This window comes from Podarcis cretensis (genome assembly GCF_951804945.1).
Source record: "Podarcis cretensis genome assembly, chromosome: 10".
Lineage (NCBI taxonomy): Eukaryota > Metazoa > Chordata > Lepidosauria > Squamata > Lacertidae > Podarcis > Podarcis cretensis.
In genome coordinates, this window is record NC_137179.1 from 76,166,776 (window position 1) to 76,190,970 (window position 24,195).

Here is a 24,195-nt window from a genome sequence, read left to right on the forward strand (position 1 = left end):
GCTCCCCAAGCACGTGGAAACAAACCAGAGGCTAACTTGTTGTTATATGTATGACCCTGCACTCTTCTAACAAGCCACAATACACCGAGATTTCCAGTGATGTGAGAACCAGGCCCCTGCCTTCTATCTTGCATCAGCGGCTTCAAACATTAGTGCCAGCATTTGTGCAAACCACTTTTACTCTTTTATATCCATGTGCAGGAACACTAGATGGTTGGTAACTAAATTTAGGATAAAAATAGAGCCTAAAGCTACAATACTATCAAGCAAGATTCCTCTCTTTGAGAGGAGGGTTCCAGCTTATGAAACTATCCCCCCCCCAATCCTAAAGTATTATTTATCAAGATTCAAGCGAAATCCTTCAAAACGTTTCTGCTCAACTGAAAAACAATTTTATTGTACTGTATTCAACTGAAAAACAATTTTATTGTACTGTATTCATCAGCTGGGACGCGGGTGGTGCTGTGGGTAAAACCTCAGCGCCTAGGACTTGCCGATCGCATAGTCGGCGGTTCGAATCCCCGCAGCGGGGTGCACTCTCGCTGCTCGGTCCCAGCACCTGCCCACCTAGCAGTTCGAAAGCACCCCTAGGTGCAAGTAGATAAATAGGGACCGCTTACCAGCGGGAAGGTAAACTGCGTTCCCTGTGCTGCACTGGCTCGCCAGATGCAGCTTGTCACGCTGGCCACGTGACCCGGAAGTGTCTGCTGACAGCGCTGGCTCCCGGCCTATAGAGTGAGATGAGCGCACAACCCTACAGTCTGGCAAGACTGGCCCGTATGGGCAGGGTACCTTTACCTTTATTCATCAGCTAGTGATGGCTATCCAGGTTGTACCTTTTTTAAGGTACAGGTTGTTGTGTACTTGAACACAAGCTTGTGGCTGCCATTCAGGTCAAGCCCAGAGATGAGGAGCCTCCCTCATGCCTGGGATGAAAACCCAGTTGCCACAGTAGATTTCTCATTAAGATACTCCCTTAGCCAGGACAGCTGGAAATGCTTATTTTGCAGTTCCTGTGGTTTCCAGTACAGTGCCATTCCACAGATTGCTAGAGGATAAACTTAATTCTGACACAGGATGCAATATCATACAGAAAGCTTATTTTCAGGACCACCAGCCAGGAGAGAAAATGCCCATAAAGGAATGCTTTCCGGGAGAAGTAGCTTTTTCCCACATTCAGCAATGCTGCCATTGCCTTCCAGAATTTAAACATCTGCTTACATAGTCTGTAAAAGGCACTCCCCAGTCCAAGTCGCACTTGCTACAGCTAGCATGTCATCCCTCTTGTGGGAGGTGAAATATCTACTCATGATCTTTCCAAGACCCTAAGGACTCTGCTTCTCTTTTAAAAGATGCTCCTCCTTAACTCAGAGTACGTACTGCCGTTTTCCTTCAGGACAAAATTACAGTTCTTGTAAATCACAGACACCAATGTTTCTAAACTATTTAAAGAGCATAAAACCAAGGCCAGACTAAATGGCTGAATTTGGAAACCACTAGGGCGAGCCATGGAAGACCGTTGCGACATGAGAAATATGTCCTGCTATATTAAATCCCCTTGATGTGTACAAAACAATTTACAACCCACCAGCATTTTCTTCACAGCATCTTCTTGTCCACTCACCAGATATTCCCAGCCTAATCAGCTACAATGCTGCCTTCCCTTAGCCAAAAGCTCCTGCTTACTCATTTTAAACTCTACATATTTCTGTACCACTATTCAAGGGAATAGTGATTTTTGTTTCTTTCTGTCAACGTCTCCAATATATTTATTGAAAAGAACCATTAGCCAAGCAGTTACATTATACTTTTATAGGCAAAAAAGTAATTTTATAAAGATCTAACTGCTACCTCCTCCTCTCTAAGGCTGGAACACCATCTTTGCCACCAACGGCAGCATTCCCAACCTCTTGTGTTGGCTCTTTGCAGGGTGAAGCGGCAGCCAGGTATAGCAAGGGGAGCTCAGCTCTTCCTATATTTACAGCATTTCAGAGGCACCACCTCCCCCAACCCAATGGAGGGGGATTTGAGATGCACTTGCTAGCCAGGTGGAAACAAGCAGCAGGAAAAGAGCCTGCAGAGGAAAAGTGTGCGCAGGAAACAGTGGTCCGCATGTGTGCACAGCCCCTCCTGCCAGCAGTTTTCTTCCCACAATCCCACGCCCCTAAAAAACCAAACAGAAGGTTGGGAATCCCACATTTGTCACTGAATGTGTGTACCTTTGCCCTACTCTGACTGAAGCTTTTCCAACACATTATAAAGATTCAAAGTAAAGTTATAGTTTAAATTCCCATTTAAAGGCAATTAACTGAACAAATATGGAGGACAGGCTTATGGTGCCAGCAAGCAAAAAAACAACCCAACTCAACACTTACTGACCTTAGTAAGCAACCAGCATCTCAAAAGGCCCTCTGCAAAAATCCTCAGAGGGAGTTTCTCTCAACATACTGCAGGAGAGCTTTTCTAGAACAAGATACACTGCCACTTCCCAAATTCATCTTTAAAACCCTGCCCTGTGCCATTTTTGGCATTGTTGCTCTTTATATTCTTTTGAAAGTGTGAGAGCTTCTAAAATAAAATATTGAGCAAGCTAGGACAATACACCAGTTATCAGGAAAGGAGATGCTAAACCACTGTGTGAGGTAACCACACCACTGCCTCCCCCCAACCCCCAGTGCCTCCAGGAATGCGAGAATGTGCCCATAAACTTGGTATCATCACACTCTGGAAACAAAAGTCCTGTTTACTTTACCACAGTCCTGTAAGAAATCCAGTCTCGACTGCCACATTCTGGAGGAACAGACATTCTTCTCCGAGTTTTCTACCCGGCCTCCCAGACAGATACTGGAGTAAAGAGCCTCCAGTCTTCCATGAGCAGCAGCTGCCACAGCAGCATTCACCCTATAATCTGTGCCTAGTGACTAAACAGAACGGAAACAGATCAAAACCCTTTGAAAAAATGCAAATATGTTTTATTTGCTGCTTATTCAGTTTCCTAAAGATGAAAATATCCTGAACTGGCAGAACTTGAATTGTTCATAAAGTACAACAGGATCAAACCCCATGAAAACCCTGCCAACTTCAGTGCATGCAAGAATCTGGGCTGAGAGAGACTTCCAGAAGTTTGTCAAATGAACTAAGACAGTTTCAACCAACCTGAAAGAGAATAGTGCACCTGGACTATCAATACAGTATTCAGAGACCAAAGCACCTACATATTTACAAATTAAGAACCTCCTACACTCTATCTTCCAGCCATATACAGCAATAGAATCTCAAGTATTCAAGTGGTCCTAAATAACCCTCCCTCACACAGTAATTCCTAATGTCCCAAGTTGTTATTCAATAATCCGAAGTGCCCATGAGGTCAAAGTATCCACCCACACAAGAGAGGCTGCCTGGTGTGTCCTTGAAAGATTAAATGTTGTGGACTCATGTCTTTCCTATCAACCTCTGTGAAAGGAGAGAGTGAGGAAAGTGTACTGTGCTTCTTGCTTCAGAGGTAATAATATTGTTCCAAGTCTCTCCAAGTGAAAGCATAGCAGAGATGCACACCTTCAGAGGAGGCTGCTTCCTGCATCTCTGGAGGAGTTACTGTTCTGGGCATGCTTCCTGCCATTAGGGAGTCATGCTTGTATTCGTGGTCTGTGCACAGCACACAAGGAATGGGCTCCTCTGAAAGCAGCGAGTTTTACTCCTAATTATTAAAAATAAACATTTTCTGCAATAAGAGTGGTTTTGTCTCCATTTTAAAGAAAAGGTTGCCTGAACTATCAGAAATATGGGAAACACAGTCTTACTACCATTATTCTGAACAAAACTGATGTACATTTGAAGAATTTAAGCTGCAAGACACATACTTGGAAATCAATGTGGATACTGTTCCGTAAACTGTCACAAATTCATTCAGCTTCAGAGCTGTAATGGAAACATCATGGACCAGAGAACCTTGGCTAATCTGCATACTTTAGCTATTTGCGATTAGCATGGTTAGCATTGTTATCTGCATGAACATTATGGATGCCAAGGAACAGCTGGTGTAGACATTTCATATGTTCTGTTAGCCCTCACATCAAATAAGGCAGGCACTGAATTAACTTAAAGGCATTAAAAGTGCTGTTGAATGCACCCTCAGAACTTACATTTTCATATTTTTCTGCAAGCTGAACACTAAACACTTACTGAATGTTTTCATCGCAGCCTATGTCCTGAAAATGACCTCCCAATCCCTACCATGTACACAGTAAGAATTAAAAAGTACAATTAAGCTTAAACTGCTGAACCTGACTGCCTCAATGACTTTTTCCTTCCATATAAATCTGCTCTTGCTTTTGAGATCCGTTTTGAAAGACCTAATCTCGGAGCTTATCAACCTGGACTATTAGGCAAATGATCAGTCTATGTCTGGTGTGTCCCATTTCTGCACATATTCATTCTTAAATCCATTCCATTGTTGCATTCATCTGTGCATTGCTAATACACACAAAATACTACCTTAGAGAGCATTTTGTAAGCAAATACTTTATCTTTTACATATAAATTTATTGAATTTCCTATTTTTTACGAAATTGACTTCAAATTAAATAGTTGCATTGCTTCATGCATTGACTTCTCACTCACACCTCCAGAGTGTTTTTGTTCAAACTCTTTTCTACTGTGTTATATATCAAACTCTTACCTTACAGAAATCCCTCTAATACAATTACTTTAACATTTTTTCTTCCGCTGTTCCCATCTTGTACATATTTTATCTCAATGTATGCCTTCCTAAATTTACTTTATCTTAAAATACACATTTCTGCTATTTTTTGAGAAAAAATTGAATTCAGCACCACACTATTACCATTATTCTTCCAGTAAAAGCATTTCTACTCACCAGATGAAATGAGCATCCTTCTCCCCCCCACCATGCATTGTTCTGGGGCTTCTCCTGACCCTCTGGGGCAATGTGGAGGAGATGTAGGGGGTACACAAGGGGACAAGGGCTGTTGCAAAAGCCCTGCTGCACTAGCAGAAGTCATTGAGCTGGCTTCCACTAACACACTGAGTTGGTGAATCCATCCGGGTACCACAAAGTTCAGAGAAACATGTAATCCCAAAGATAATCATGCTCCAATCCATATCTCTAGTTAAAATGAACATTTTCACTTAAAATGGGTTAGTTTCTTGCTGAAAACTGTGTCTGGAAAGTATAGTTAGTTGATGCTTTATTCATGGTACAAATATTTTGCTTTTGTTTCTAAATCTGTCAGCTTAAGAGCGTGCAAACGAACGGAATGCATTCTTCACCATCTTGATAGTCCCCTCCACCTTCCCTCCCATTCTCTCTTTCACCTCTCCTTGGGTCAAATGTCAGATGGTAAGAGCAGAGAACTGTCATTTTACTGCAGTTCTATAAAGTGCTATTCACATGTATGATGGCATTAAAAATAATGATAAACTACTTCAGGAGTATTCAAACTTCCATTATTTAGTGGTAACAAATAAATCTTTACAACTTATCCCTGTGTGACGGAAAAGTTTGTTTACTGAGCAGGTTGAGTCACCGAGTGTTTCTCCCCCTGCCAGCAAAGAGTTAACTGGCCAGAGTTGCAAGGGAAGCGGACTGGAGGGAGAGACAGTGGGAGAGATTCCTGGGGTCTGTGAGGGGGTGAGGAGTGCGAAGATGCAGAGCCCGGTTAAAATAGGCAAGGCACAGTCCCACACGGTGTAGGGGTCCTCTGACAGGAAAGGGCAATAGTGGTTCTGAGGCCAAGGAGGATTTGGGGGGTCTGCAGGGAAACAGTCCAGTTAAAAGCCGACGTTCCTGAAGTGGGAGTGGAGAAGTCTGATCTATGGAAAAGGCGTAGAAGAAAGTAACCTTAAGCCCAAACAGCATACAGCCTATAACTTGAGACAGTTTACATTTTAATAAAAAGCAACAGCACTGTTTGTTACATTTCTGTGGAAGAGGAAGAACCAAAACTCCTTCTTCACATCTGTTACAATAAAGTCTGTTTGCAACCTGTTTTCCCAAAAGAAAAACCCACTGTCGCTCGTGATTCATTCTCCATTGGGGATTTCACCTGAGGGAAAGGGAAACAGGGCTGGCGCACGGGTGCCAGGAAGAGAGTGCGCCGCTGGCCCTGCTCCTGGTGAAAGTCGGAGAAGGGTTCTCTGAAAGATCTTTCCCTTTTACCTGTTACTTAACAGTGTAATTATCATGATCCTACAAATTATTGTTCAAATTTTGGTGCCAGAAAATTCCTCCAGACTCCCCCCAAAAAGACAAGATAGCATTTTATAAGATAACGAAGTCATAATGCACAAAGACAGAGGTAGCAGGATAGCAGTTTAGCTGGACCAGTTCTGTTCACCCTAAAGTTCTCACACCACAGTGTGGAGTTAAGTGTCCTGGTGACAATCATGAAAAATAATTTCTGGTACAAAAATCAATGAATCAATAAAAGCTTGGGTGCATTTCTTAGAAATATATTTTTCCTATAAATGAAGTAACAAGAAATTAAATGGTCCTATGTACAAGGATAAATACAACTCATCAAAATACAACTCATCAAAACTGTGATGAAATCAGTCCTTATAAAGCAAGGAGGCTCAAAATCTAAAAGGCAAGGTAGAACTGAACTTTTGCTCTGATCAAAATTAAAAACACACACATATACAAACTTGTCCTCAAGCTAGCGAGACAAGCCGGCAACATGTTCCAGCCCAGGACTTGAGGAAGACATAAAGGTTCATCAAAAGACAAAATGAATGTGATCTGTGCGACTGAGCCTCAGTAAAGCCGCATGCCTTTCTTCTCCTACCCCAGCTCACTCCAATTCCCAAACTGAGAGCATTTCATAGAGACTGCTTTCTTCTCTCATAACCGTATCCACATTGTCACAGCGCATTGTACTCCACACATTTGGATGGGTCGGTAGGGAAATGTTTCTGGCAAATGGTCATCAGCCTCTTCAAGCCCTGCAGAGATAAATGCAAGAATGGCATGTTGGTAACCAAGACCAGACGCGGGAGAGTTGCAGCCCCGGGGCCGAACGGGGCAGGTTTAAGCCTCCTGTTTGTGCTTACAAATGCTGAATGCTTAAGACTAAAGAAAGTGACTATCCGGACAATGGATCCACCACTCTTTATCTCACCTGGATGTATTTCCTCTGAGTTTCATCATTCAGAACGTGAGCCACGTGCTTTGAGAAAATCTTCTCTCGACCAGTTCGCGCATGGATGCCCACCATAGTGACGCCGATAGGCCAGGGAGCGTTCCCAATGGCCATCTGCAGATAGGCATCGTTAGCCTGCAGAAATAAAGGCAGGCAACTGACGGATAAGGCAAAAGGCACCAGGAGAGGCACAGAGCCTCCAGGGATAGCTAAAAGAAAGCAAAGAGCCCCATCTTCAGATTTTGTGGCTAATTGTTCTAGAGCCACAGGCCAGAGCACACCTGCAGTCCTCATGCTTACAAGCTTTATGCAAAATAGCTTCACAATAATTATTACTTTCACTGACAAGGCACCAAAATTAGCATTTCTTGAAACAGTAAAAATCTTACTATATCAGTTTAAAACAAAACACAAAAAACACTATAAAATACAGCATTCCCCAGATCTCATTAATCAACACAGAACAGAACTTTTCAGAAGCTTCGGCAGCGTTATGTGATTAACCCACCCTGCCCAGTCAGTGTCTGACAATGTCCGCATGCAAACCTGAATGTTAGCCGGTCCAAGTCTCAAAGAATCATACAATGCAATATGTTCTCCCATCCCTGCACCTGAAGGTCTAAACAACAACTTATACATGTCTGAACCTGCATTTCTATGCTTATTAGAGCTAATAATATTTCTCTGAAGGGTTAAGCTAGAGACACTTTCACATCCCTTAATGCAGGGGTGGGGAACCTCCAACACGAGACCTAATTAGGCCCCCCCAGGCCATTTGGCAAAGTCACACTTAGTCGCCAATCGTCCAAAGTCCCATATGACATCAGATGCAAGTGGTTAAAAATACAGCTGGGCTAGGCCAAAAGGGGCTTCAGAAGCATTGCCAATCAGCTTCCAAAGAGCCCTGCACAGTGATTTGAAGTGCTGACGATCAGCTGATTGTGGGGGCTACAAAGCACAGTGAAGGGTTCTTTGCAAGGAGTCCTGGGCTGGACTTTGAAGCCCCACTGATCAATGGTGCTTTGAAGTCCCAACAGTCACCTAATTGTTGGGGCTTCAAATGTCACTTCACATCACTGTGACACCAGGTGATCAAGAGGTAGATGCGCCACCCCCCATCAATTTATTTATTTTTTGCTCGAGGGAGTGATGGAAGATGAAGATCTGGCCTGCACCTGCCTCAAGCCAATTAAGCCACAAAACACAAATATCATTGACTCTGTAAAAGTTCAGTACCTTCACATACTCCCTTTGCAGCATGAACTTGATAATGTCCGTTATTGATTCCTTGATGTCAGCAGGGATATTCTAAAGACAAAACAGCAAATATCAAGTAGGCAACGAAACTCGTGATTCTCATAGCACACTATATCTTAAATAAGACCACAGACATGATCAACCCTCACAGCCAAAAACGCTTACTTTTGGAGACAGTAAGAACTAGCCAGCCTAAGAGAAACCCAGCTCCTTTGTTTGTGCCTGAGTGACTGAAGCAGGCACACTTCCAGAGCAGCATGTTAGTTCCTTTGAAAGCGAGCAGTTCTGCTGCACTGAGAGTGGCTGCAAAAGCCAATCACACCTGATACAGAGACAGACCAGAATTAGAGAAGCTTGACCTCAAGTGGGTAATTATGCTGCGACAAAGAACACACCTTTGCGTATGAGTGGAGGGTTCAGACTTACAGGAGCTTTTATATATTTGCAAATCTGCAGGGAAGCAGCCAAACCCACTAATTTGCTTTGTCTAGAGTACTGTTTATCCTTGCTTTTCCCAGCCACCCCACCAACTCAGCCACCACTCCCGTCGTGCTACAGCTCTGCTCCAGGCTAGGAGAATCTGAGTGGCAGAGGCAGGCAGCTCACTGTTGCCATGCACTGAGTGTCCTCATGGCTCTGCTTCACTATCCTTGGAGAGAAAAACATGAGCACTGGAAGCTAATCCACTAGGATAAATGAGGGGTCTCCCTGCTTATTTAACTTATATGCAGAATTCATCATGCGAAAGGCTGGGCGGGATGAATCCCTAGCCGGAATTAAGATTGCCGGAAGAAATATCAACAACCTCAGATAAGCAGATGACACAACCTTGATGGCAGAAAGTGAGGAGGAATTAAAGAACCTTTTAATGAGGGTGAAAGAGGAGAGCGCAAAATATGGTCTGAAGCTCAACATAAAAAAAACGAAGATCATGGCCACTGGTCCCATCACCTCCTGGCAAATAGAAGGGGAAGAAACGGAGGCAGTGAGAGATTTTACTTTCTTGGGCTCCATGATCACTGCAGATGGTGACAGCAGCCACGAAATTAAAAGACGCCTGCTCCTTGGGAGAAAAGCAATGACAAACCTAGAAAGCATGTTAAAAAGCAGAGACATCACCTTGCCGACAAAGGTCCATATTGTAAAAGCCATGGTTTTCCCAGTAGTGATGTATGGAAGCGAGAGCTGGACCATAAAGAAGGCTGATCGCCGAAGAATTGATGCTTTTGAATTATGGTGCTGGAGGAGACTCTTGAGAGTCCCATGGACTGCAAGAAGATCAAACGCATCCATTCTTAAGGAAATTAGCCCTGAGTGCTCACTGGAAGGACAGATTGTGAAGCTGAGGCTCCAATACTTTGGGCATCTCATGAGAAGAGAAGACTCCCTGGAAAAGACCCTGATGTTGGGAAAGATGGAGGGCACAAGGAGAAGGGGACGACAGAGGACGAGATGGTTGGACAGTGTTCTCAAAGCTACCAGCATGAGCTTGACCAAACTGCAGGAGGCAGTGGAAGACAGGAGTGCCTGGCGTGCTGTGGTCCAGGGGGTCACGAAGAGTCAGACATGACTAAACGACAACAGCCTCACCCAACTGTCTTCCCTCCGCCAATCCCTTGCCCGTGCCTGCCTTCTTCCATGCCGCCAGTCACGGGGTGGATCTGCCTGTCACTGACTGGCTCCACCTACTGTTAGTCTTCCTGCCTTCTCCCCTGCCATTGCCAACTGTGCTGCTCCACAAAGCTTCTGTTCCACAGTGTGGTGAGTTCAACACAAGTGTGACTAACAAGAGAGCTGAGTTTGGCTCAAAGAAAGGTTTCACATCTCTACTCCTCTTCCATGGATTTCTATGTGACTTCCTGTGGGTTACTGCACATCAACCTTAATTTCTATCTATAAAAAGGGAATTACTGTCTTGATCTTGTGCACAGGCAGACATGTTGTAAAAGTGAATGTTAACTAAGACTAGAAAGAAAACTGGCAAATTAAAAAATGGCCATGTCAGTGGATCTGAAGTAGAAGATACAGAAAGGTATTTATCTCATCCCCTGGAATGTACAGATTAGCAGTCTGTTTCACTTCCTCCGTCTGTGAAAAAGAAAATGTCACTGCACACACTCCATGAGGGGTGGGGAAGCATTTTGGCCCCAGGGGTCAGATCTTTATCCCCTCCCCACTCCACCGGCCAACTGTGACAGGTGTGTGGGAGCACCTGATGTCACAGTGACACCCCAGAAGCACAGCAATCAGCTGGTTGTTGGGCCCTTTGCAATCCCTGCGCTCAGCACTTCACTAGGGTTGAGCACAGTGCTTACAAAGTGCCCGAAAATCAGCTGGTTGTTCCCCATTTGGAACACACTGAGTAAAGCCCCTTTAGGCCAAGTCCCAACCTTTCCTGCCTCATACCTGACATCACACATGACATCAGATGTAGGGCAGTTGAGCATGGCTTAGCCAAAACAGCCTGGAAGCCCAATGGGGAGGCTTATAGGCCAACTTTGGCTCACAGGCTGGAAATTCCCCTCCACTGTGCTACATAGTTAGAAAAGGGTGACTGAAAAAAGCAGTCTTGCTTAATTCCAGAATCCCTAATACGGCAAAACCTTTATTAGGTCAATCAAAACATCACAAAACAGTGTGAGATTCTGAGTTCTCATCATCAAGCTAGATTGTAAACAAAGTGTGGAATGGAGGGTAAGAATTGTCTGCTGGTAAAACATTCATGCCTAAATCTAGTAGAAGACTTAAGATAGTGTGTTGCTGAAGTTACCCTTTTCCGAAGTTTTCTGAACAGAGGTCTCAGGTATGATTCTGTCTGCTTCTGAGTGGCGCTGTTTAGTTTGCCTTGTACACCACGTTTCACATAATCTTCTCTGGCGTTCAACTCCTTAGCCCAGACTCCAAGAAGAAACTGAAGATGACAAACACATTTAAGCCACGCTGCCACACAGTGGCTAAATATGAACAGTGTCCATAAACTAAAGCTGCAACCCCATTCATTTACTTACAAAGAAATAGTACTTGCAACGTTAGTTAATTCTGGAAAGATATTGTCAGGCCTGGTCGTTGTCCTCTTCAGATCACCACACAAACGCTTCTTGTTCTTTTATAACTTTTTATTGCGTATTAACAAAACAATCTTATAAACGGTTCTTAACTATTCTTCCTCAGAGTCACTTCTTTCAGCTACCTTCTGAGCTCTGCTTCTCCATGACCAGCCACCCTCAAAATGTCGAACGCGCCCTTTCCTTCGCTTTCCTGCTCTTTTTCCTACCCTCCTGGCTAGAGCTGGCTTGTATCTCCCCTCCTCCCAATCTGAACCCTTGTCTTTCCTGGGAACAGCCGGTCGCTCCCTGTTGTTCCTCCTGTTCTCTTCTATTAGATTCACTGCTCTCCTTCCCCCCTTGGGGAATGCTTTCTCCCTCTGAGAAACTGGAAACTTCTAACTCTTCCCTGACAGATATGTATCTGATTGGGTTGTAATTATTTCCCAGCCAGATGGGCGGGGTATAAACAATAAATTATTAATTATTATTATATCATACTATAAACGAATCGACATTTTCCATGTAATAGAATAGTCCTAGAAAATGATGATGCCCCAGCCATGATTGCTTACAGGCCAGAGGTTCTTGCTTGTTAGGCTACTTACCTTCAAGAATTTGGTTATGATATCCATGTCTTTATGGTCATCCCCTTGTCCTAAAGATTCTCCCAAAGCCTGCAAAAGAGATTTTCCATTAAGATGTCTTCCAAAAACAAAAATAACTGATGCAAGTTTACATAAAGAACATAATATTACAGATAAAATTAGGAAGTACTTCACAGTGTTCTTGAAAGGCTCTCCCTTTAAATTTCGTAAGTCAGGGTTGAGAATGCTAACCAAGTCACATCCCAGTGTTTACTCATATATATTCTATGGAATTTTTCAGTTTGTTCCTCTGAACAAGAGATTCCCCAGAGACAGACACAGCTGAGTGCAGATATGACATGTTATCTCAAGAGTGGTGCTGCCCTCCAAGACACAACAGAGAGGATGCAGAGACTCATCAAATCCAACAATTGTCCTCCATTCCTGCTGATCATCAGGAAAGGTCTGGTTCCTTGGGCCACAGCCAGTGCTACCCAAATGATGAATTTCTGGTAAGAGATGGGGTACAACTCATGAGGATGGGGGAGATGTGTTTGGCAGGAGCCCCACAAGCCTCATCTTGTGGACTTTAAACTAACCCTGCAGGGAAGGGAACCCAAGCCCAGAGATAAGAACTGAGCCATGTATGAGAGACAAGAAAGGAAAACACAGGGCAATAAAGGCGATGCCTAGCAACTTTCCAGTAAATACAGCACGAAGACTGAGAGGGTGCAGCACCCATAGATTTCAAAGTCTATGTACTAACTAGCACACAGCAGTATGGGAAACTAACAGGATGATTTTAATACCCTAATACAGGCAGGTAAGTTGACCCGATAGGTCTCATTGACACTTGATGGGACAAGGCTTGTGAATGGATGTTAGAAGTGGTGGCAGTATCTTGTTCTAAAGGAATAGAGTCCAGAAAGGGAAAGGGACACAGACACAAGCACACACACCTGCACAGAAATCCATGAATCTGAGAGTGGAAGCTCTGTTGAAAGCATCTGGGTAAGGATAAAAGGAGAGAAAAACAAAAGTGGCATCATTGTGGCAGCATACTACAAATTACCCAGCCAAGTGGAAAATGTGGGTGATGATTTTCTACAACTGATTACAAAAAGAGAATATGATGGTTGTAATGGAGGACTTCAACTGCCCTGGCATCTGCTAACAATCAAACGTCTAATAAATTTTTGCCTTCCTGATCAACCTGCCAAAGGAAGAAGAAAGGAGCTGAGATCTTGGACTTAATAAAGACCTGCTTGATGAAGTGAAAGTGGTATGAGCCTTGGGGGAACTATATCATCTTGGAACGTGTGATATATATATTGTGGCACAGCATAAGTCTGCATGCAACAGGTCTTAGGTTCAATCCCTGGGGTCTCCCAGTAGGGCCATCACTGAATCCTGCCTGAAACTCTGGAGAACTGCTACCAGCCAGTGCTGAGTCTCCCCAATCAGTGGTCTGCGTTGGTCTAAGGCAGATTCCTATGTGATAGCAAGGGAAATACAAACAAAGCCAAGTTGGATTTGTACCTTGGGCTTTAAGGAAAGACAGCTTTAGGGAGCCATAGAATTCCACGACTAGAAATTCTGAATAAGAAAAAAAGAGCACGAGTGGAATGGGAGATTTTCAAATGTGGAAATAGTGAAAAAACAGTCGCATACCATTCCAGTGAGAAAACAGGAGACATCCAAAGAGGCCAGTGTGAATGCACAAAGATCTCTCCAATGAGCAGAGACTTTAAAAAGAGACATCAAGGAGACAGAGGGAGGCACATATGAGGAAGGACAAGTTTGATGGAGGATCCCAAACCTGTAAAGATGGTTTCAGCAAGGCTGAAGCCTGAAAGAAGCAAAAGCTTGCAAGGGATGCTAAAAACAAAAATATAGGGATTCACTGGATATGTTCAGAGCCAGAAGAACAGGAAAGGGGTAGGTCCGCTGCTTGGAGAAGATGAAGAAATTAATGACAGGTGATGGACAGAAGACAGAACCACTCAATTCCAATTTTGTTTCAGTGGCCCCTAAGTGGAATTGTATTCAAACTGGGGAAAGTAGAACAAATGCTATGAGGTGAGGCAGCCCAGGGACACTGCTATAGGTGAGTTCAAGTCCCATGGGCCAGATAAATTATACTGCAAGCTGTTGAAGAAACTTGTAGGTTTTATTTCAGAGACAGTTCCTGTAATCTTTGTGAATTCACAAAGGGAAACAGATGAGGTTCTGTAAGACTGGAGTTGGGTAAATATTGCCCCTATCTTCCAAAATGGGGCGGGGGGAGTTGGATCCGGCCACTCAACTTAACACTGATACCCAACAGATTATTAAGCGTCCATAAACATTTGAAAACAATGCACTGATTATCATTCATCATGTGTTTAATCTAGAATAAATCATCCACATAAGCCTTACCCATTTTTGAAAGAATTAATGCTTTGGTAGTTCATGGCAATGCGATGGACATAGTGTATCTTGATTTCAGCAAAGCCTCTGATCAAGTCTCCCGTGATATTCTTATTCACAAAATGATAAATATGGGCTGGTCAATTCTACTGTTCATTGAGCAACCATAATCAGCAGGTGCTCCTTTAATGGCAAGAAGTCTCAAGAGGATTGCTACAAGGCCCTAGCCTTGGTTCCTGTGCTATTCAAACATTTTTTATAAATGACTAGGCTGAGGGCATAGTGCAGGCATTCCCAAACTCGGCCCTCCAGCTGTTTTGGGACTACAACTCCCATTACCCCTGACCACTGGTCCTGTTAGCTAGGGATGATGGGAGTTGGTAGTCCCAAAACAGCTGAAGGGCAGAGTTTGGGGATGCCTGGCATAGTGGGTATCCTTATAAAAACTGCAGATCACATGAAGCTGAGTAGATCTAATATCAAAGAACAGAGAATCAAGATTCAGAATGACCTTGACAGGTTGCAGCACTGGGCCAACATGATGAAAGTAGAGATAAATGTTAAGTCCTGTAAACAGGTACAAAAAGGACAGAAATTTAAGATGGGGAAGACCTGGCTTAGCATTAAAAACATACAGGTGTCCGAGTTGATTGCAATCTGAACATGAGCAGGGCAGTGTGGTGTGGCTCTTTATAAGAAGTTAATGTAATTTTTAGGTGGCGTTAACAGAAGCATGAGTGTTCGGATCACAAGGAATAGAGTTCCACTCTAGTCTATGCAGCTGAAGAGTAGTGCACCCAGTTATTGGTGCCATGCTAAAATACACTGATAAACTAGAGGGTGGCCAAGATGTTGATGGGTGAGGAAAACACGTCCTATGAGAAACAATTGAAGGAGCAGTTTGTTTAGCGTAGAGAAAAGGAAATTAAGGGGAGATGTGATAGAAGTCTCCAAGTTCCGGCTTCCTTAGGAAGAGACTGTCTCAGGTAGAGAGCACATTTCAAGCCATTATAGCAGCAAGCATATGGGGGAACCCATAATAAAATTCAAAAGCCTCTCCATGACAGTCTCCTTCACATTTTAGACAAATTATGCCCTCCCCAATAGGCTTCTTAAAAAGAGCAAGTAAGGGAGTCATTAAAAAGGCAATGGAGGGGGTGCAGGTTTCTGCCAGCCTCCATGCAATTTGACCACTATGGACAACTGTTGCAGAAATTTCTGCAGTCCAATTGTCTCTTGTCTAAATAAATTAGTAGGAAATTATAAAACTTGTAAAATTATACAAATGAGAATTATGCACATTTTCTTAATCTGCATTCTTTTTGCAAGCAGCAGAATCCATCTTCTCTTGGTGCAGAATTTATTTACCAGCATGGTGCCTTGGTCACAATTTGAAAACAGTAAAAAATAATATAATACCTCCAATTCTTCAATTGTTGTGTTCTCTTCATGGACTTTGAGATCATTCTGTGTATCATCCTCTCCCTGTTCCTGCCCACCCACAATTTCATTCAGATACTGCTGGTCTATCTTATCCAAAGCAGCCTTCAGGTCATTCCTTAATCCCTATGGAAATAAAAACAACAGTTGAGAGTATGCAGAGTTATCCTAGGAACTGTCATAATTGAAACCCTGAAAAAATATGTTTAAGTATCTTACAATTTTTATATACAGAATTTGAGTATCATGGCATCATACTACATAACCCTGTTAGCTGTTTTAAACATTAATAAATAATATCATAAATAACAATACTGTGGGAGTATTGCTTTTATTTGTTACTATATGTATTTTTGTGTTTTAATGTTGTAAACCGCCTTGTGATCCTTGGATGAAAGGCAGGATAGAAATTTAATAAATAATAAATAATAATAATAATTGTATAATCATGATTTAGCATTAAGAGAGAGCTCATATCATTGGAGAATCCTACACAGACATCTCTAAGGGCATACTGGGCCCAATAGTAAAAGAAGTGTCATTCACACAAGCGGCCACAATTTGAGTGGTGGCAGTTCTCTTTCTCTGAAGCTGATAAATGAATGAACTGATCCCAAGTCTCACTACAGCAATATACATAAGTTGTGACTTCTAAATTTGTCCTCTAAACAACAAAAAGCTTACAATTGAGGTTATCTGTAAATCCAAACCTTTACTTACAACACTAAAGTGTAGTAATAAGTTGATAGAAGGCACTTAACAGAAGTCAAGATGACAGAAGGCACTTTCTGTGTCCCTCTATGTGGGATTATAACATTTTATATTTATGAAGTATATACACAGGTAGGGGCACAAGAAGCAGGATATCCATGGCTATAATGTTACAGGTGCACCAATTTTGCACAGGAATAGCCCTTTAAATGATCTCTCTTATGCTTATGCACAGATTTACCTTGTTGACTTCTGGCGCTAGAATTTCTATCTTTCGCAGCCTCTGAAAGGCATCATAATCTGTTTCTCCAAACAGTCTGATAGGTTCACCCCTTTCTCTCAATCTCCTCATGACCTGGAAAAAGTCAAGTGTTTCTTTTAAATAAATGAAGAAAATAGAACAAACAACCCATTCACATCCCCACAGGGTATTACAACTCAAGCACTGTGCTTGCTTATTTTCACGAAATTTATCGTTCCTTGCTAAAGAGCACAAAATGGGCAGCAACATACCTAATGATGACTAGTGGCAGCTGTTTAAGGGTAAAGGGACCCGTGACCATTAGGTCCAGTCATGGCCGACTCTGGGGTTGCGGCGCACATCTAGCTTTAGTTAAATATAATTACAAAAATTGCACCTCTGATCTATGGAGCATACATGAGTAGAATTCTGTGATGAATAATGGGAGTTCCTAAGCCACGTTAAGTTGGGGACATTTAGGCTACATTTTGGGGCAATACATACAGATATATGTCTGAAATGTGGATGGAAATTAATACATTATCTCCAATGAACTAGGTCGGGGGTTACCCATGTGGTGCCCTCCGTATACTGTTGGGCTACGTCTGCCCCAACCAGCATAACCAGCAGTCAGGAATCATGCTAGTTGTAGCCCAGGAACACTTGAAGGGTTGGGACAGATGTAACACAGCTTCCATCCTCTTTCTAGATTGAGCTTTCCAATTTTACAACAACTGAGGAATATGTCTATAGCTTGGAATATTTATTTAAATCAGGATTTGAAAACAGTTTAATATTGTCTTAAAATCCTAATTCAACAGGAAGCCTGTTGAGACTTAATCATGATTAACAAATGTCTGACATACTCAGCAGACCCACTGAAATCAATGTGTTAAGGACATTTATTTCAATGGGTCTGCTCTAAGCATCTCTAACATTAGGCATCAAACAGTGATATCCTTGTAAATGCAGTTATGGTAATAGGAAAATCACTCTCAAAAGGGTAGGAAGGGAGGGAGGGAGAACTCCTGATCTCTTACCTACCTGAAGTTAAGAGTAAGCCATCATTATGTCTGCACTGGCTACAGGTAAATCAGTAAAGTACAAGTTACTGATGCGAAATTTTTGCTGCCTGAAAAGCTAGTCTGATGAATATCCTCATATATTTAGCTAGCTGATTCCCTGGTCTCTTGCACAACTTCATGGGCATATAGTTAATTCATGATAACTATAATTTCACACAGTAAAATATAAATACTCTGCAGATTTGTTAATCTGGTAAAGGCAAAACAATTATCTGCATATTGCCAGCTCCATATATTTGTCTTTACCTCTTGTCTAGAAAGAGTCATAGGCAACTTCTCCTCTGCCAACTCTAGTTCTAATACTGGATTTGATGCAGTTACTGTCTTCTCCTCCTCTTCCTCTTCCTGCTGTACCTAGGTAGAGACAAGGAACATAACATAACCAGTTTTAAATATGGGCACAGAAAAAGTCTAAACTTCCAGGAACACTGATTGCTTCTAAGAGCAGCTATTAGCAACTACACAGCACAGCCGACATGCAAAAACCTGACCGTAACCTATAATAATATAATATAATATAATATAATATAATATAATATAATATAATATAATATAATATAATATATATTATAAAATAATATAAAATAATTTAGAATTCGCTTTGTCCTGTCTACGGAAGTTTCATATAGATAAACTATAGGCTGCAAGCATTCCTCAGTTCTCCACTCCACAAAGTATGGAAATAATTATAATTTCAGACAAAACAAAGCTAGCGTTTTTGTGAAGAGAAACCTGCTACATATAGTCAATATGGTATTCAATACATTGAAACTATCATGGTGATATGCATAACTCATCAGCCACTAAGAAAATGGTCAAAAGGAGAACTATGTTTACTACATATAGCAACTAGACAACTATATACAGTAACTGAAAACTGGTTTCCAATTGTGATTTGGAGGCACACTATGGCTTGCACAAACCAGTTTGCCCAATCCAGCTAGACTGGAAAACAATGGGCAAAGCAGGAAAACAGAGCACATACAAGGAGGAAGAAGCCAAACCACAGTCTGCCATTACATGTGAACTGAGGCTTGAGAAAATATCAGCTATTACCTGAAATGTATGTTGTCAGGACCCACCCTATTTATTGTGGCTGTATTTTTTGTATTTTTTAAACTGCTTTTTACATTGTAACCTGGCCTATGGGGACGCGGGTGGCACTGTGGGTTAAACTACAGAGCCTAGGACTTGCCGATCAGAAGGTCGGCGGTTCGAATCCCCGTGACGGGGTGAGCTCCTGTTGCTCAGTCCCTGCTCCTGCCAACCTAGCAGTTCGAAAGCATGTCAAAGTGCAAGTAGATAAATAGGTACCGCTCCGGCGGGAAGGTAAATGGCATTTCCGTGCACTGCTCTGGTTTGCCAGAAGCGGCTTAGTCATGTACGCCAGCTCCTTCGGCCGATAAAGCGAGATGAGAGCCGCAATCCCTGAGTCGGCCACGACTGGACGTAATGGTCAGGGGTCCCTTTACCTTTTTAACCTGGCCTATGACATGAGGGTGAATGGTGGGTAATAACAATAACAATATTTTTCTGTGCAAACTATTATACCCTGGTTGAAATGTCTCATACTTTCAAGAAGTGTGATATCAGCCGTTCTCTACCATAGACACAGGTGACAATTTCACCTATCAATGCAGAATGCCATTCAAGCATATCTCTATTCCTTGGGGAAAGCTCCACAGTGCACATCTGGGACCATTTAAGTAGTAAGCAAAAATTACAGTGATTTTTACAGAATAGCAGCCCTAACTTCATTGTATAAAACAGTATTTTAAAATGCATTATCATACACCCAAATAGCTGTGAAAAAGAAGTTGGTTATGATAATAAAGGAGTTAAGACCCAGACAGGGGGGAAAAAAAGATTTAAGCCATTTTACCAGTGGGATTGTTACAAGCAATGTCTGCACCAAATAAAATAAAATAAAAGTACTTTCAGGACTTTAGCAAATGCACCTTCATTTGCAAAATGTCAGAGTTTTTTGCTTTGTTTTAAACACACTAACAACATTTCAATGAAATGCAGAGATCTGGGAGGCTCTTGGTGAGCTAAAATGTCTCATAGTTTTGTTTATTTGAAAAGCAACTGACTCCATCCACACTCCTAATATTTTAACCAAGTTTCTCTAAGTGGGACATAAGCAACCGGGTCAAACGAGAAATTACACAGCTACTTGATATTATTGCCATGTAAGTTAGTAAAACTGTAGTGACAGCCAGAAAATAACAGAAACGCTTTCCTTCATAGTTATACACAAGCCAGTGCTCTTTTCTGGGAATATTCAAGGGAATGCAGTACTGGCGCCTTTTTTTCCAAATGTTAAAAGTGTGGCAATTACTGTAACAACTTCATGGTGAGTACCAGCAGCTTTTTCTATTATACAAGAAAAGCACCCTCTCTGGCAGGCTCCCTCCACACATTCTGCCTCCTTCCTCACTCCAAAGTTATTCCGCCACGACACTCCATTTCACTCCTGCAGCTATAGGCCTGTGCACAATACGGTATCTCATTAAGTCCTGGCCCCACCAGCTTTCATCGTGAGTCCAATGATGATGGATGATATAAGTCATAACACTCCTCCTTCGAACAGAAGTTATAAACCCTATCTTTTCATAAATGTTGCAAAGGAAATAAAAATAACAACATAAAATACCATAGAGTCATAGAGTTGGAAGGGATCCTAATAGCCATTTAGTGCAATGCAGGAATATTTTGCCCAACAAAGGGCTTGAACCCACGACTCTGAGATTAAGAGTCTCATGCTCTACTGGACTGAGCTATCCCAGCAATCCTACTTCATAAAAGCTAAGTTCCACAGCATATTTGAAATATGTTAAATTGAATACTGCTAATAATTCTGTCTAAAAGAAACTTGATTTTAATAGGCTTAATGACTTGTGAAATATATATATAGGCCTGACACTACAGGATACTGTAGGATACTATGGGATATATCAGATTATGACCAACCATAATGAGACCGGATAAAATGGGCCTGCTTTAGGCAGCAGATTTTGGGGTCCCAAAAGAAAGGCAACAAATTGGCAATTATTTAGTTCTATTACTTCCCATTACTAAATTTCCACGCTACAATCCTCACATCCAAACTGCTTTGATACAATCAAAGTGAGGTGGAAAGAAGAGCATAGGCCTTCCAGGTGACTTATTTGTCATGATGTGTCTTACGTATGAGCTTAGTTATTATTTCACCCCAACTAAACAACAAGAAATGCAAGCTGCATTTCATAGCCTTTCAAGAAGTGGGCACTCTTGGCTAACTGGTCGAGGCTACTCAGAAGTTAAAATCTATTAAATTCAATGGGATTTATTCCTAGGTAAACAGGATTAGGATTACAGCCTAAGAAAGGAAAATATACATCTTTTACGCATTCCGGCCACCACCCCCACTCTCACCCCACAATGGAGCCAGCATCTAGAAATTAGCAGCCTCTACTTTGCTTTACAAAAGGGTTGGTTATATCAGATCCAGGGTACATGCCTGCTGGAGCACAACTTAAAAAGAAAAGCTTTATTCTCAAGCAGCCTCATGCCCTCCACAGAAGAAGCCAAACTATAAACACAAATTCAAATAGCTGCATACTCATGCATGCCTCTTCCTGCATTGCAAACTTTTCTTGGAAACTCATACCTCTCCTGGTGGCTTCTCGTTTACAGGCTAAAGTGCAACAGTGATAGAGTGAACAAAGAATTATTCATTTTTAAATAAATTAAATAATAAAAAGGATAGAGGAAACATAAACACAGCATTCACCATTCATTTATTTTTAACACACCTATTTGTAATTTTTCCTAGCCATCATATTGTAACTAACTGTTTAAAGTAACTCTAATCTCTCTCACACACAAACTTTATCCAGATTCTAGAACTGTAGAAATTTATGCCAACATTCCAAAAATCTCTTAGTTGCATGCCCTTTATAAGTTATTTTATTTAATGTATTAAGATCTGACACCATATATTTCTTTTCCTGCCTCTTTGAGTAGGGGTTCTTGAGTCTTCTCATTTTTAGTCACTAATAACCATGCTGCAATCCGTGTATTTCCTACTAATGTATTAATACATTTTAAACTATGATTAAGCAGACACTGCACAGCTAGCCAGAATCACTACCATTACTGCTTTCACATTACCTTACAACCACATCTTTCAAAATATGCCTCTTCTTCCTTCTTGGCCAACTCACTACGCTTAAAGTATTTTTTATTTCCCTGAAAGAAAGGAAAGTAGTTACTACATTGTGATGTTTCATAAACAACTAACATTTCTTCTTTCAGTAATGTGAAGCACAATGGGCTGGGCTGTCAGATTCAGAACAGCTCAATGATAGTTCACAGGAACCAGCAGCAACTAGCACGCTAAGTGGGGAAAGGGGTTCTCATCTAATATACAGCGACGGGAATATAAAAGGGCCACCAGCACATTCTTCCCACATGGTCCCGGTGCCTATCCCGAGACAACTGCTGGCTTCCGGGCCCTGAAAAGCCCGGGCAGCCCCCTAGCCGGGCTGCGCGGGCAGCCCCGGTGGCCGCTGCTTGGAGGCTGGGAGGAAGGAACAGGCGGCCCCGACTTGAGCCAGGAGGGAAAGGTCTTCCATGCCCGGGCGGCGGGGGAGCAGCTGTCTTTCGGGGAAGCTCACCCCACTCGCCGGCCTTGCATGTCTGGTCTTTGGGCCAGAAACGCCGGCGAGACCCCGCAAGAGACTCCCCCGCAGAGCTCGACTGGCCGCCGCCAGGCCGAGCCTCCCCGTGGCGCTCAGGGAGGGGGCCCCAGCCCCGGGCCCGCCGCGCCCCTCTCCGGCTCACCCCCAGCAGCTCCTTCTCCTCCAGCAGCTTCCGCTTCCGCTCGATCTCGGCCTTGACGACGTCCATGGCGCCTTCGCCTCAGGCGCCGGCCGGGAGCCAAGCAGCCCCTCGCCGCGCTCCGACTGAAGCCCCGCAGCCGAAGCAGCCCGGCCGCGCAGACGCACTGACGCCCTTTCCGGCGGGGAAGAGGGCGGCCGCCGCCGCGGCAGCAGCGGAGGAGGAGCGGGGGGGGCGGGGCTGGAGCCGAGGGCCGGAAGAGAAGCGGGCGCCGTGTGGGGGGGGGCGGGGGGGGCTAGGATTCCACACAAGGGGCCAAAATGGTGGGAACCTTTTGGGAAAAGTGTATTTCCGAGGTTTGATGCCTCAGAACATCACTTTTTGGGGGAGTAGTACCATAAAATTATATATCAATGGAAGGATATTTTAATGAAGAATGTAATGCAGTAACTTTTATGAAGGATTATTTATTACAACAGCAGTCATAAAAGAAGAAATGTGAAACACATAGAAGAAATTAGATATGCAGAAGTTCTCACCATGTCACTTAATAGTTGGGTAACCTTTGGCTTTAATTACGGCTTTACAACACCTTCCCATGGAGTGAACCAAGTTTTTCAGTTCAGCTGTGATCATGTGAAACTAAGATTGAATTATTGCCTCTATTAATTGCTTCTGACTAACAAGTTTCTTTGGTCGGCTCCATAGATTTTCAATTGGGTTAAGGTCTGGGCTATGTATTTTTGGGCATTTGTTGTTGTTGTTGTTTAGTTGTGTCTGACGCTTCATCGGCATTTTGGGCATTTACGGCATTTACATTCCCATTAATGACACAAATTCTGGCCACACCTTTTGCTGTCATACATCCCCAGATCATAACACTAATTGGGTGTTTCACAGTAGGTGTAATGCAAGTAGGATGTAAATCTCTGATTCCTTTTCACTTATTTCATGCCATCACTACCAAACAAGGAGATTTGGGTCTCATCATTGCAAATAACACTGTCACATTGTTCCGATGTCCAGTTAACATGGGTTTTATCCCAGTTTAATCTTTTCAACCTTTGTTTGAAAGATAGCAATGGCTTTTTCCTTGGAATTCTAGCATTTAGACCATATTCCTGCAGTGTGCGCCAAACAGTCTTGCACTCAACTTCACATTACATTGCGCCATGTCATCTTGCATTCTCGGATGATTTTCTTCTGTCACGTAGGCACATCTCTCAATACTTCTATTGTCACTTGCTGTTGTGCATCTTTTCCTGCCTTTACCAGTCTGATTTTGTAGTGACTGAAGTCTCTTTATGTTGTTTAGTCGTGTCCGACTCTTTGTGACCCCATGGACCAGAGCACGCCAGGCACTCCTGTCTTCCACTGCCTCCCGCAGTTTGGTCAAACTCATGTTAGTTGCTTTGAGAACACTGTCCCACCATCTCG

The 24,195-nt window shown here is 42.7% G+C and overlaps 1 protein-coding gene across 4 annotated transcripts; it reads right to left on the reverse strand.

Moving 5' to 3' along the window:
* Window positions 1-5,890: 5,890 nt before the first annotated feature.
* PRPF18 (pre-mRNA processing factor 18) lies at window positions 5,891-22,900 on the reverse strand. Of its 4 annotated transcripts, XM_079993715.1 has the most exons (12): window positions 22,762-22,900; window positions 22,090-22,167; window positions 21,587-21,613; window positions 18,181-18,288; window positions 16,850-16,963; window positions 15,877-16,023; window positions 13,008-13,055; window positions 12,070-12,138; window positions 11,188-11,328; window positions 8,397-8,468; window positions 7,140-7,295; window positions 5,891-6,963 (listed from the first exon to the last, which is right to left on the reverse strand). In XM_079993715.1, exons 1-12 carry the CDS (start codon window positions 22,825-22,827, stop codon window positions 6,883-6,885), a joined length of 1,107 nt encoding a protein of 368 aa, XP_079849841.1. In that variant the 5' UTR covers window positions 22,828-22,900; the 3' UTR covers window positions 5,891-6,882. The 4 variants fall into 4 exon arrangements, with proteins under 4 accessions (XP_079849841.1, XP_079849842.1, XP_079849843.1 ...); XM_079993716.1 differs by lacking the exon at window positions 21,587-21,613; XM_079993717.1 differs by lacking the exon at window positions 13,008-13,055.
* Window positions 22,901-24,195: the final 1,295 nt, after the last annotated feature.

Bases quoted from the DNA above. Each gene is read 5' to 3' on its own strand.
- PRPF18 (XM_079993715.1), bottom strand. From the start codon at position 22,827: ATGGACGTCGTCAAGGCCGAGATCGAGCGGAAGCGGAAGCTGCTGGAG. The intron at 18,289-21,586 runs GTATGAGTTTCC...GTCTCTACCTAG, and splicing joins ACGAGAAGCCACCAGGAGAG to GTACAGCAGGAAGAGGAAGA. The intron at 7,296-8,396 runs GTACTGAACTTT...TTATTTCTGCAG, and splicing joins TGCAAAGGGAGTATGTGAAG to GCTAACGATGCCTATCTGCA.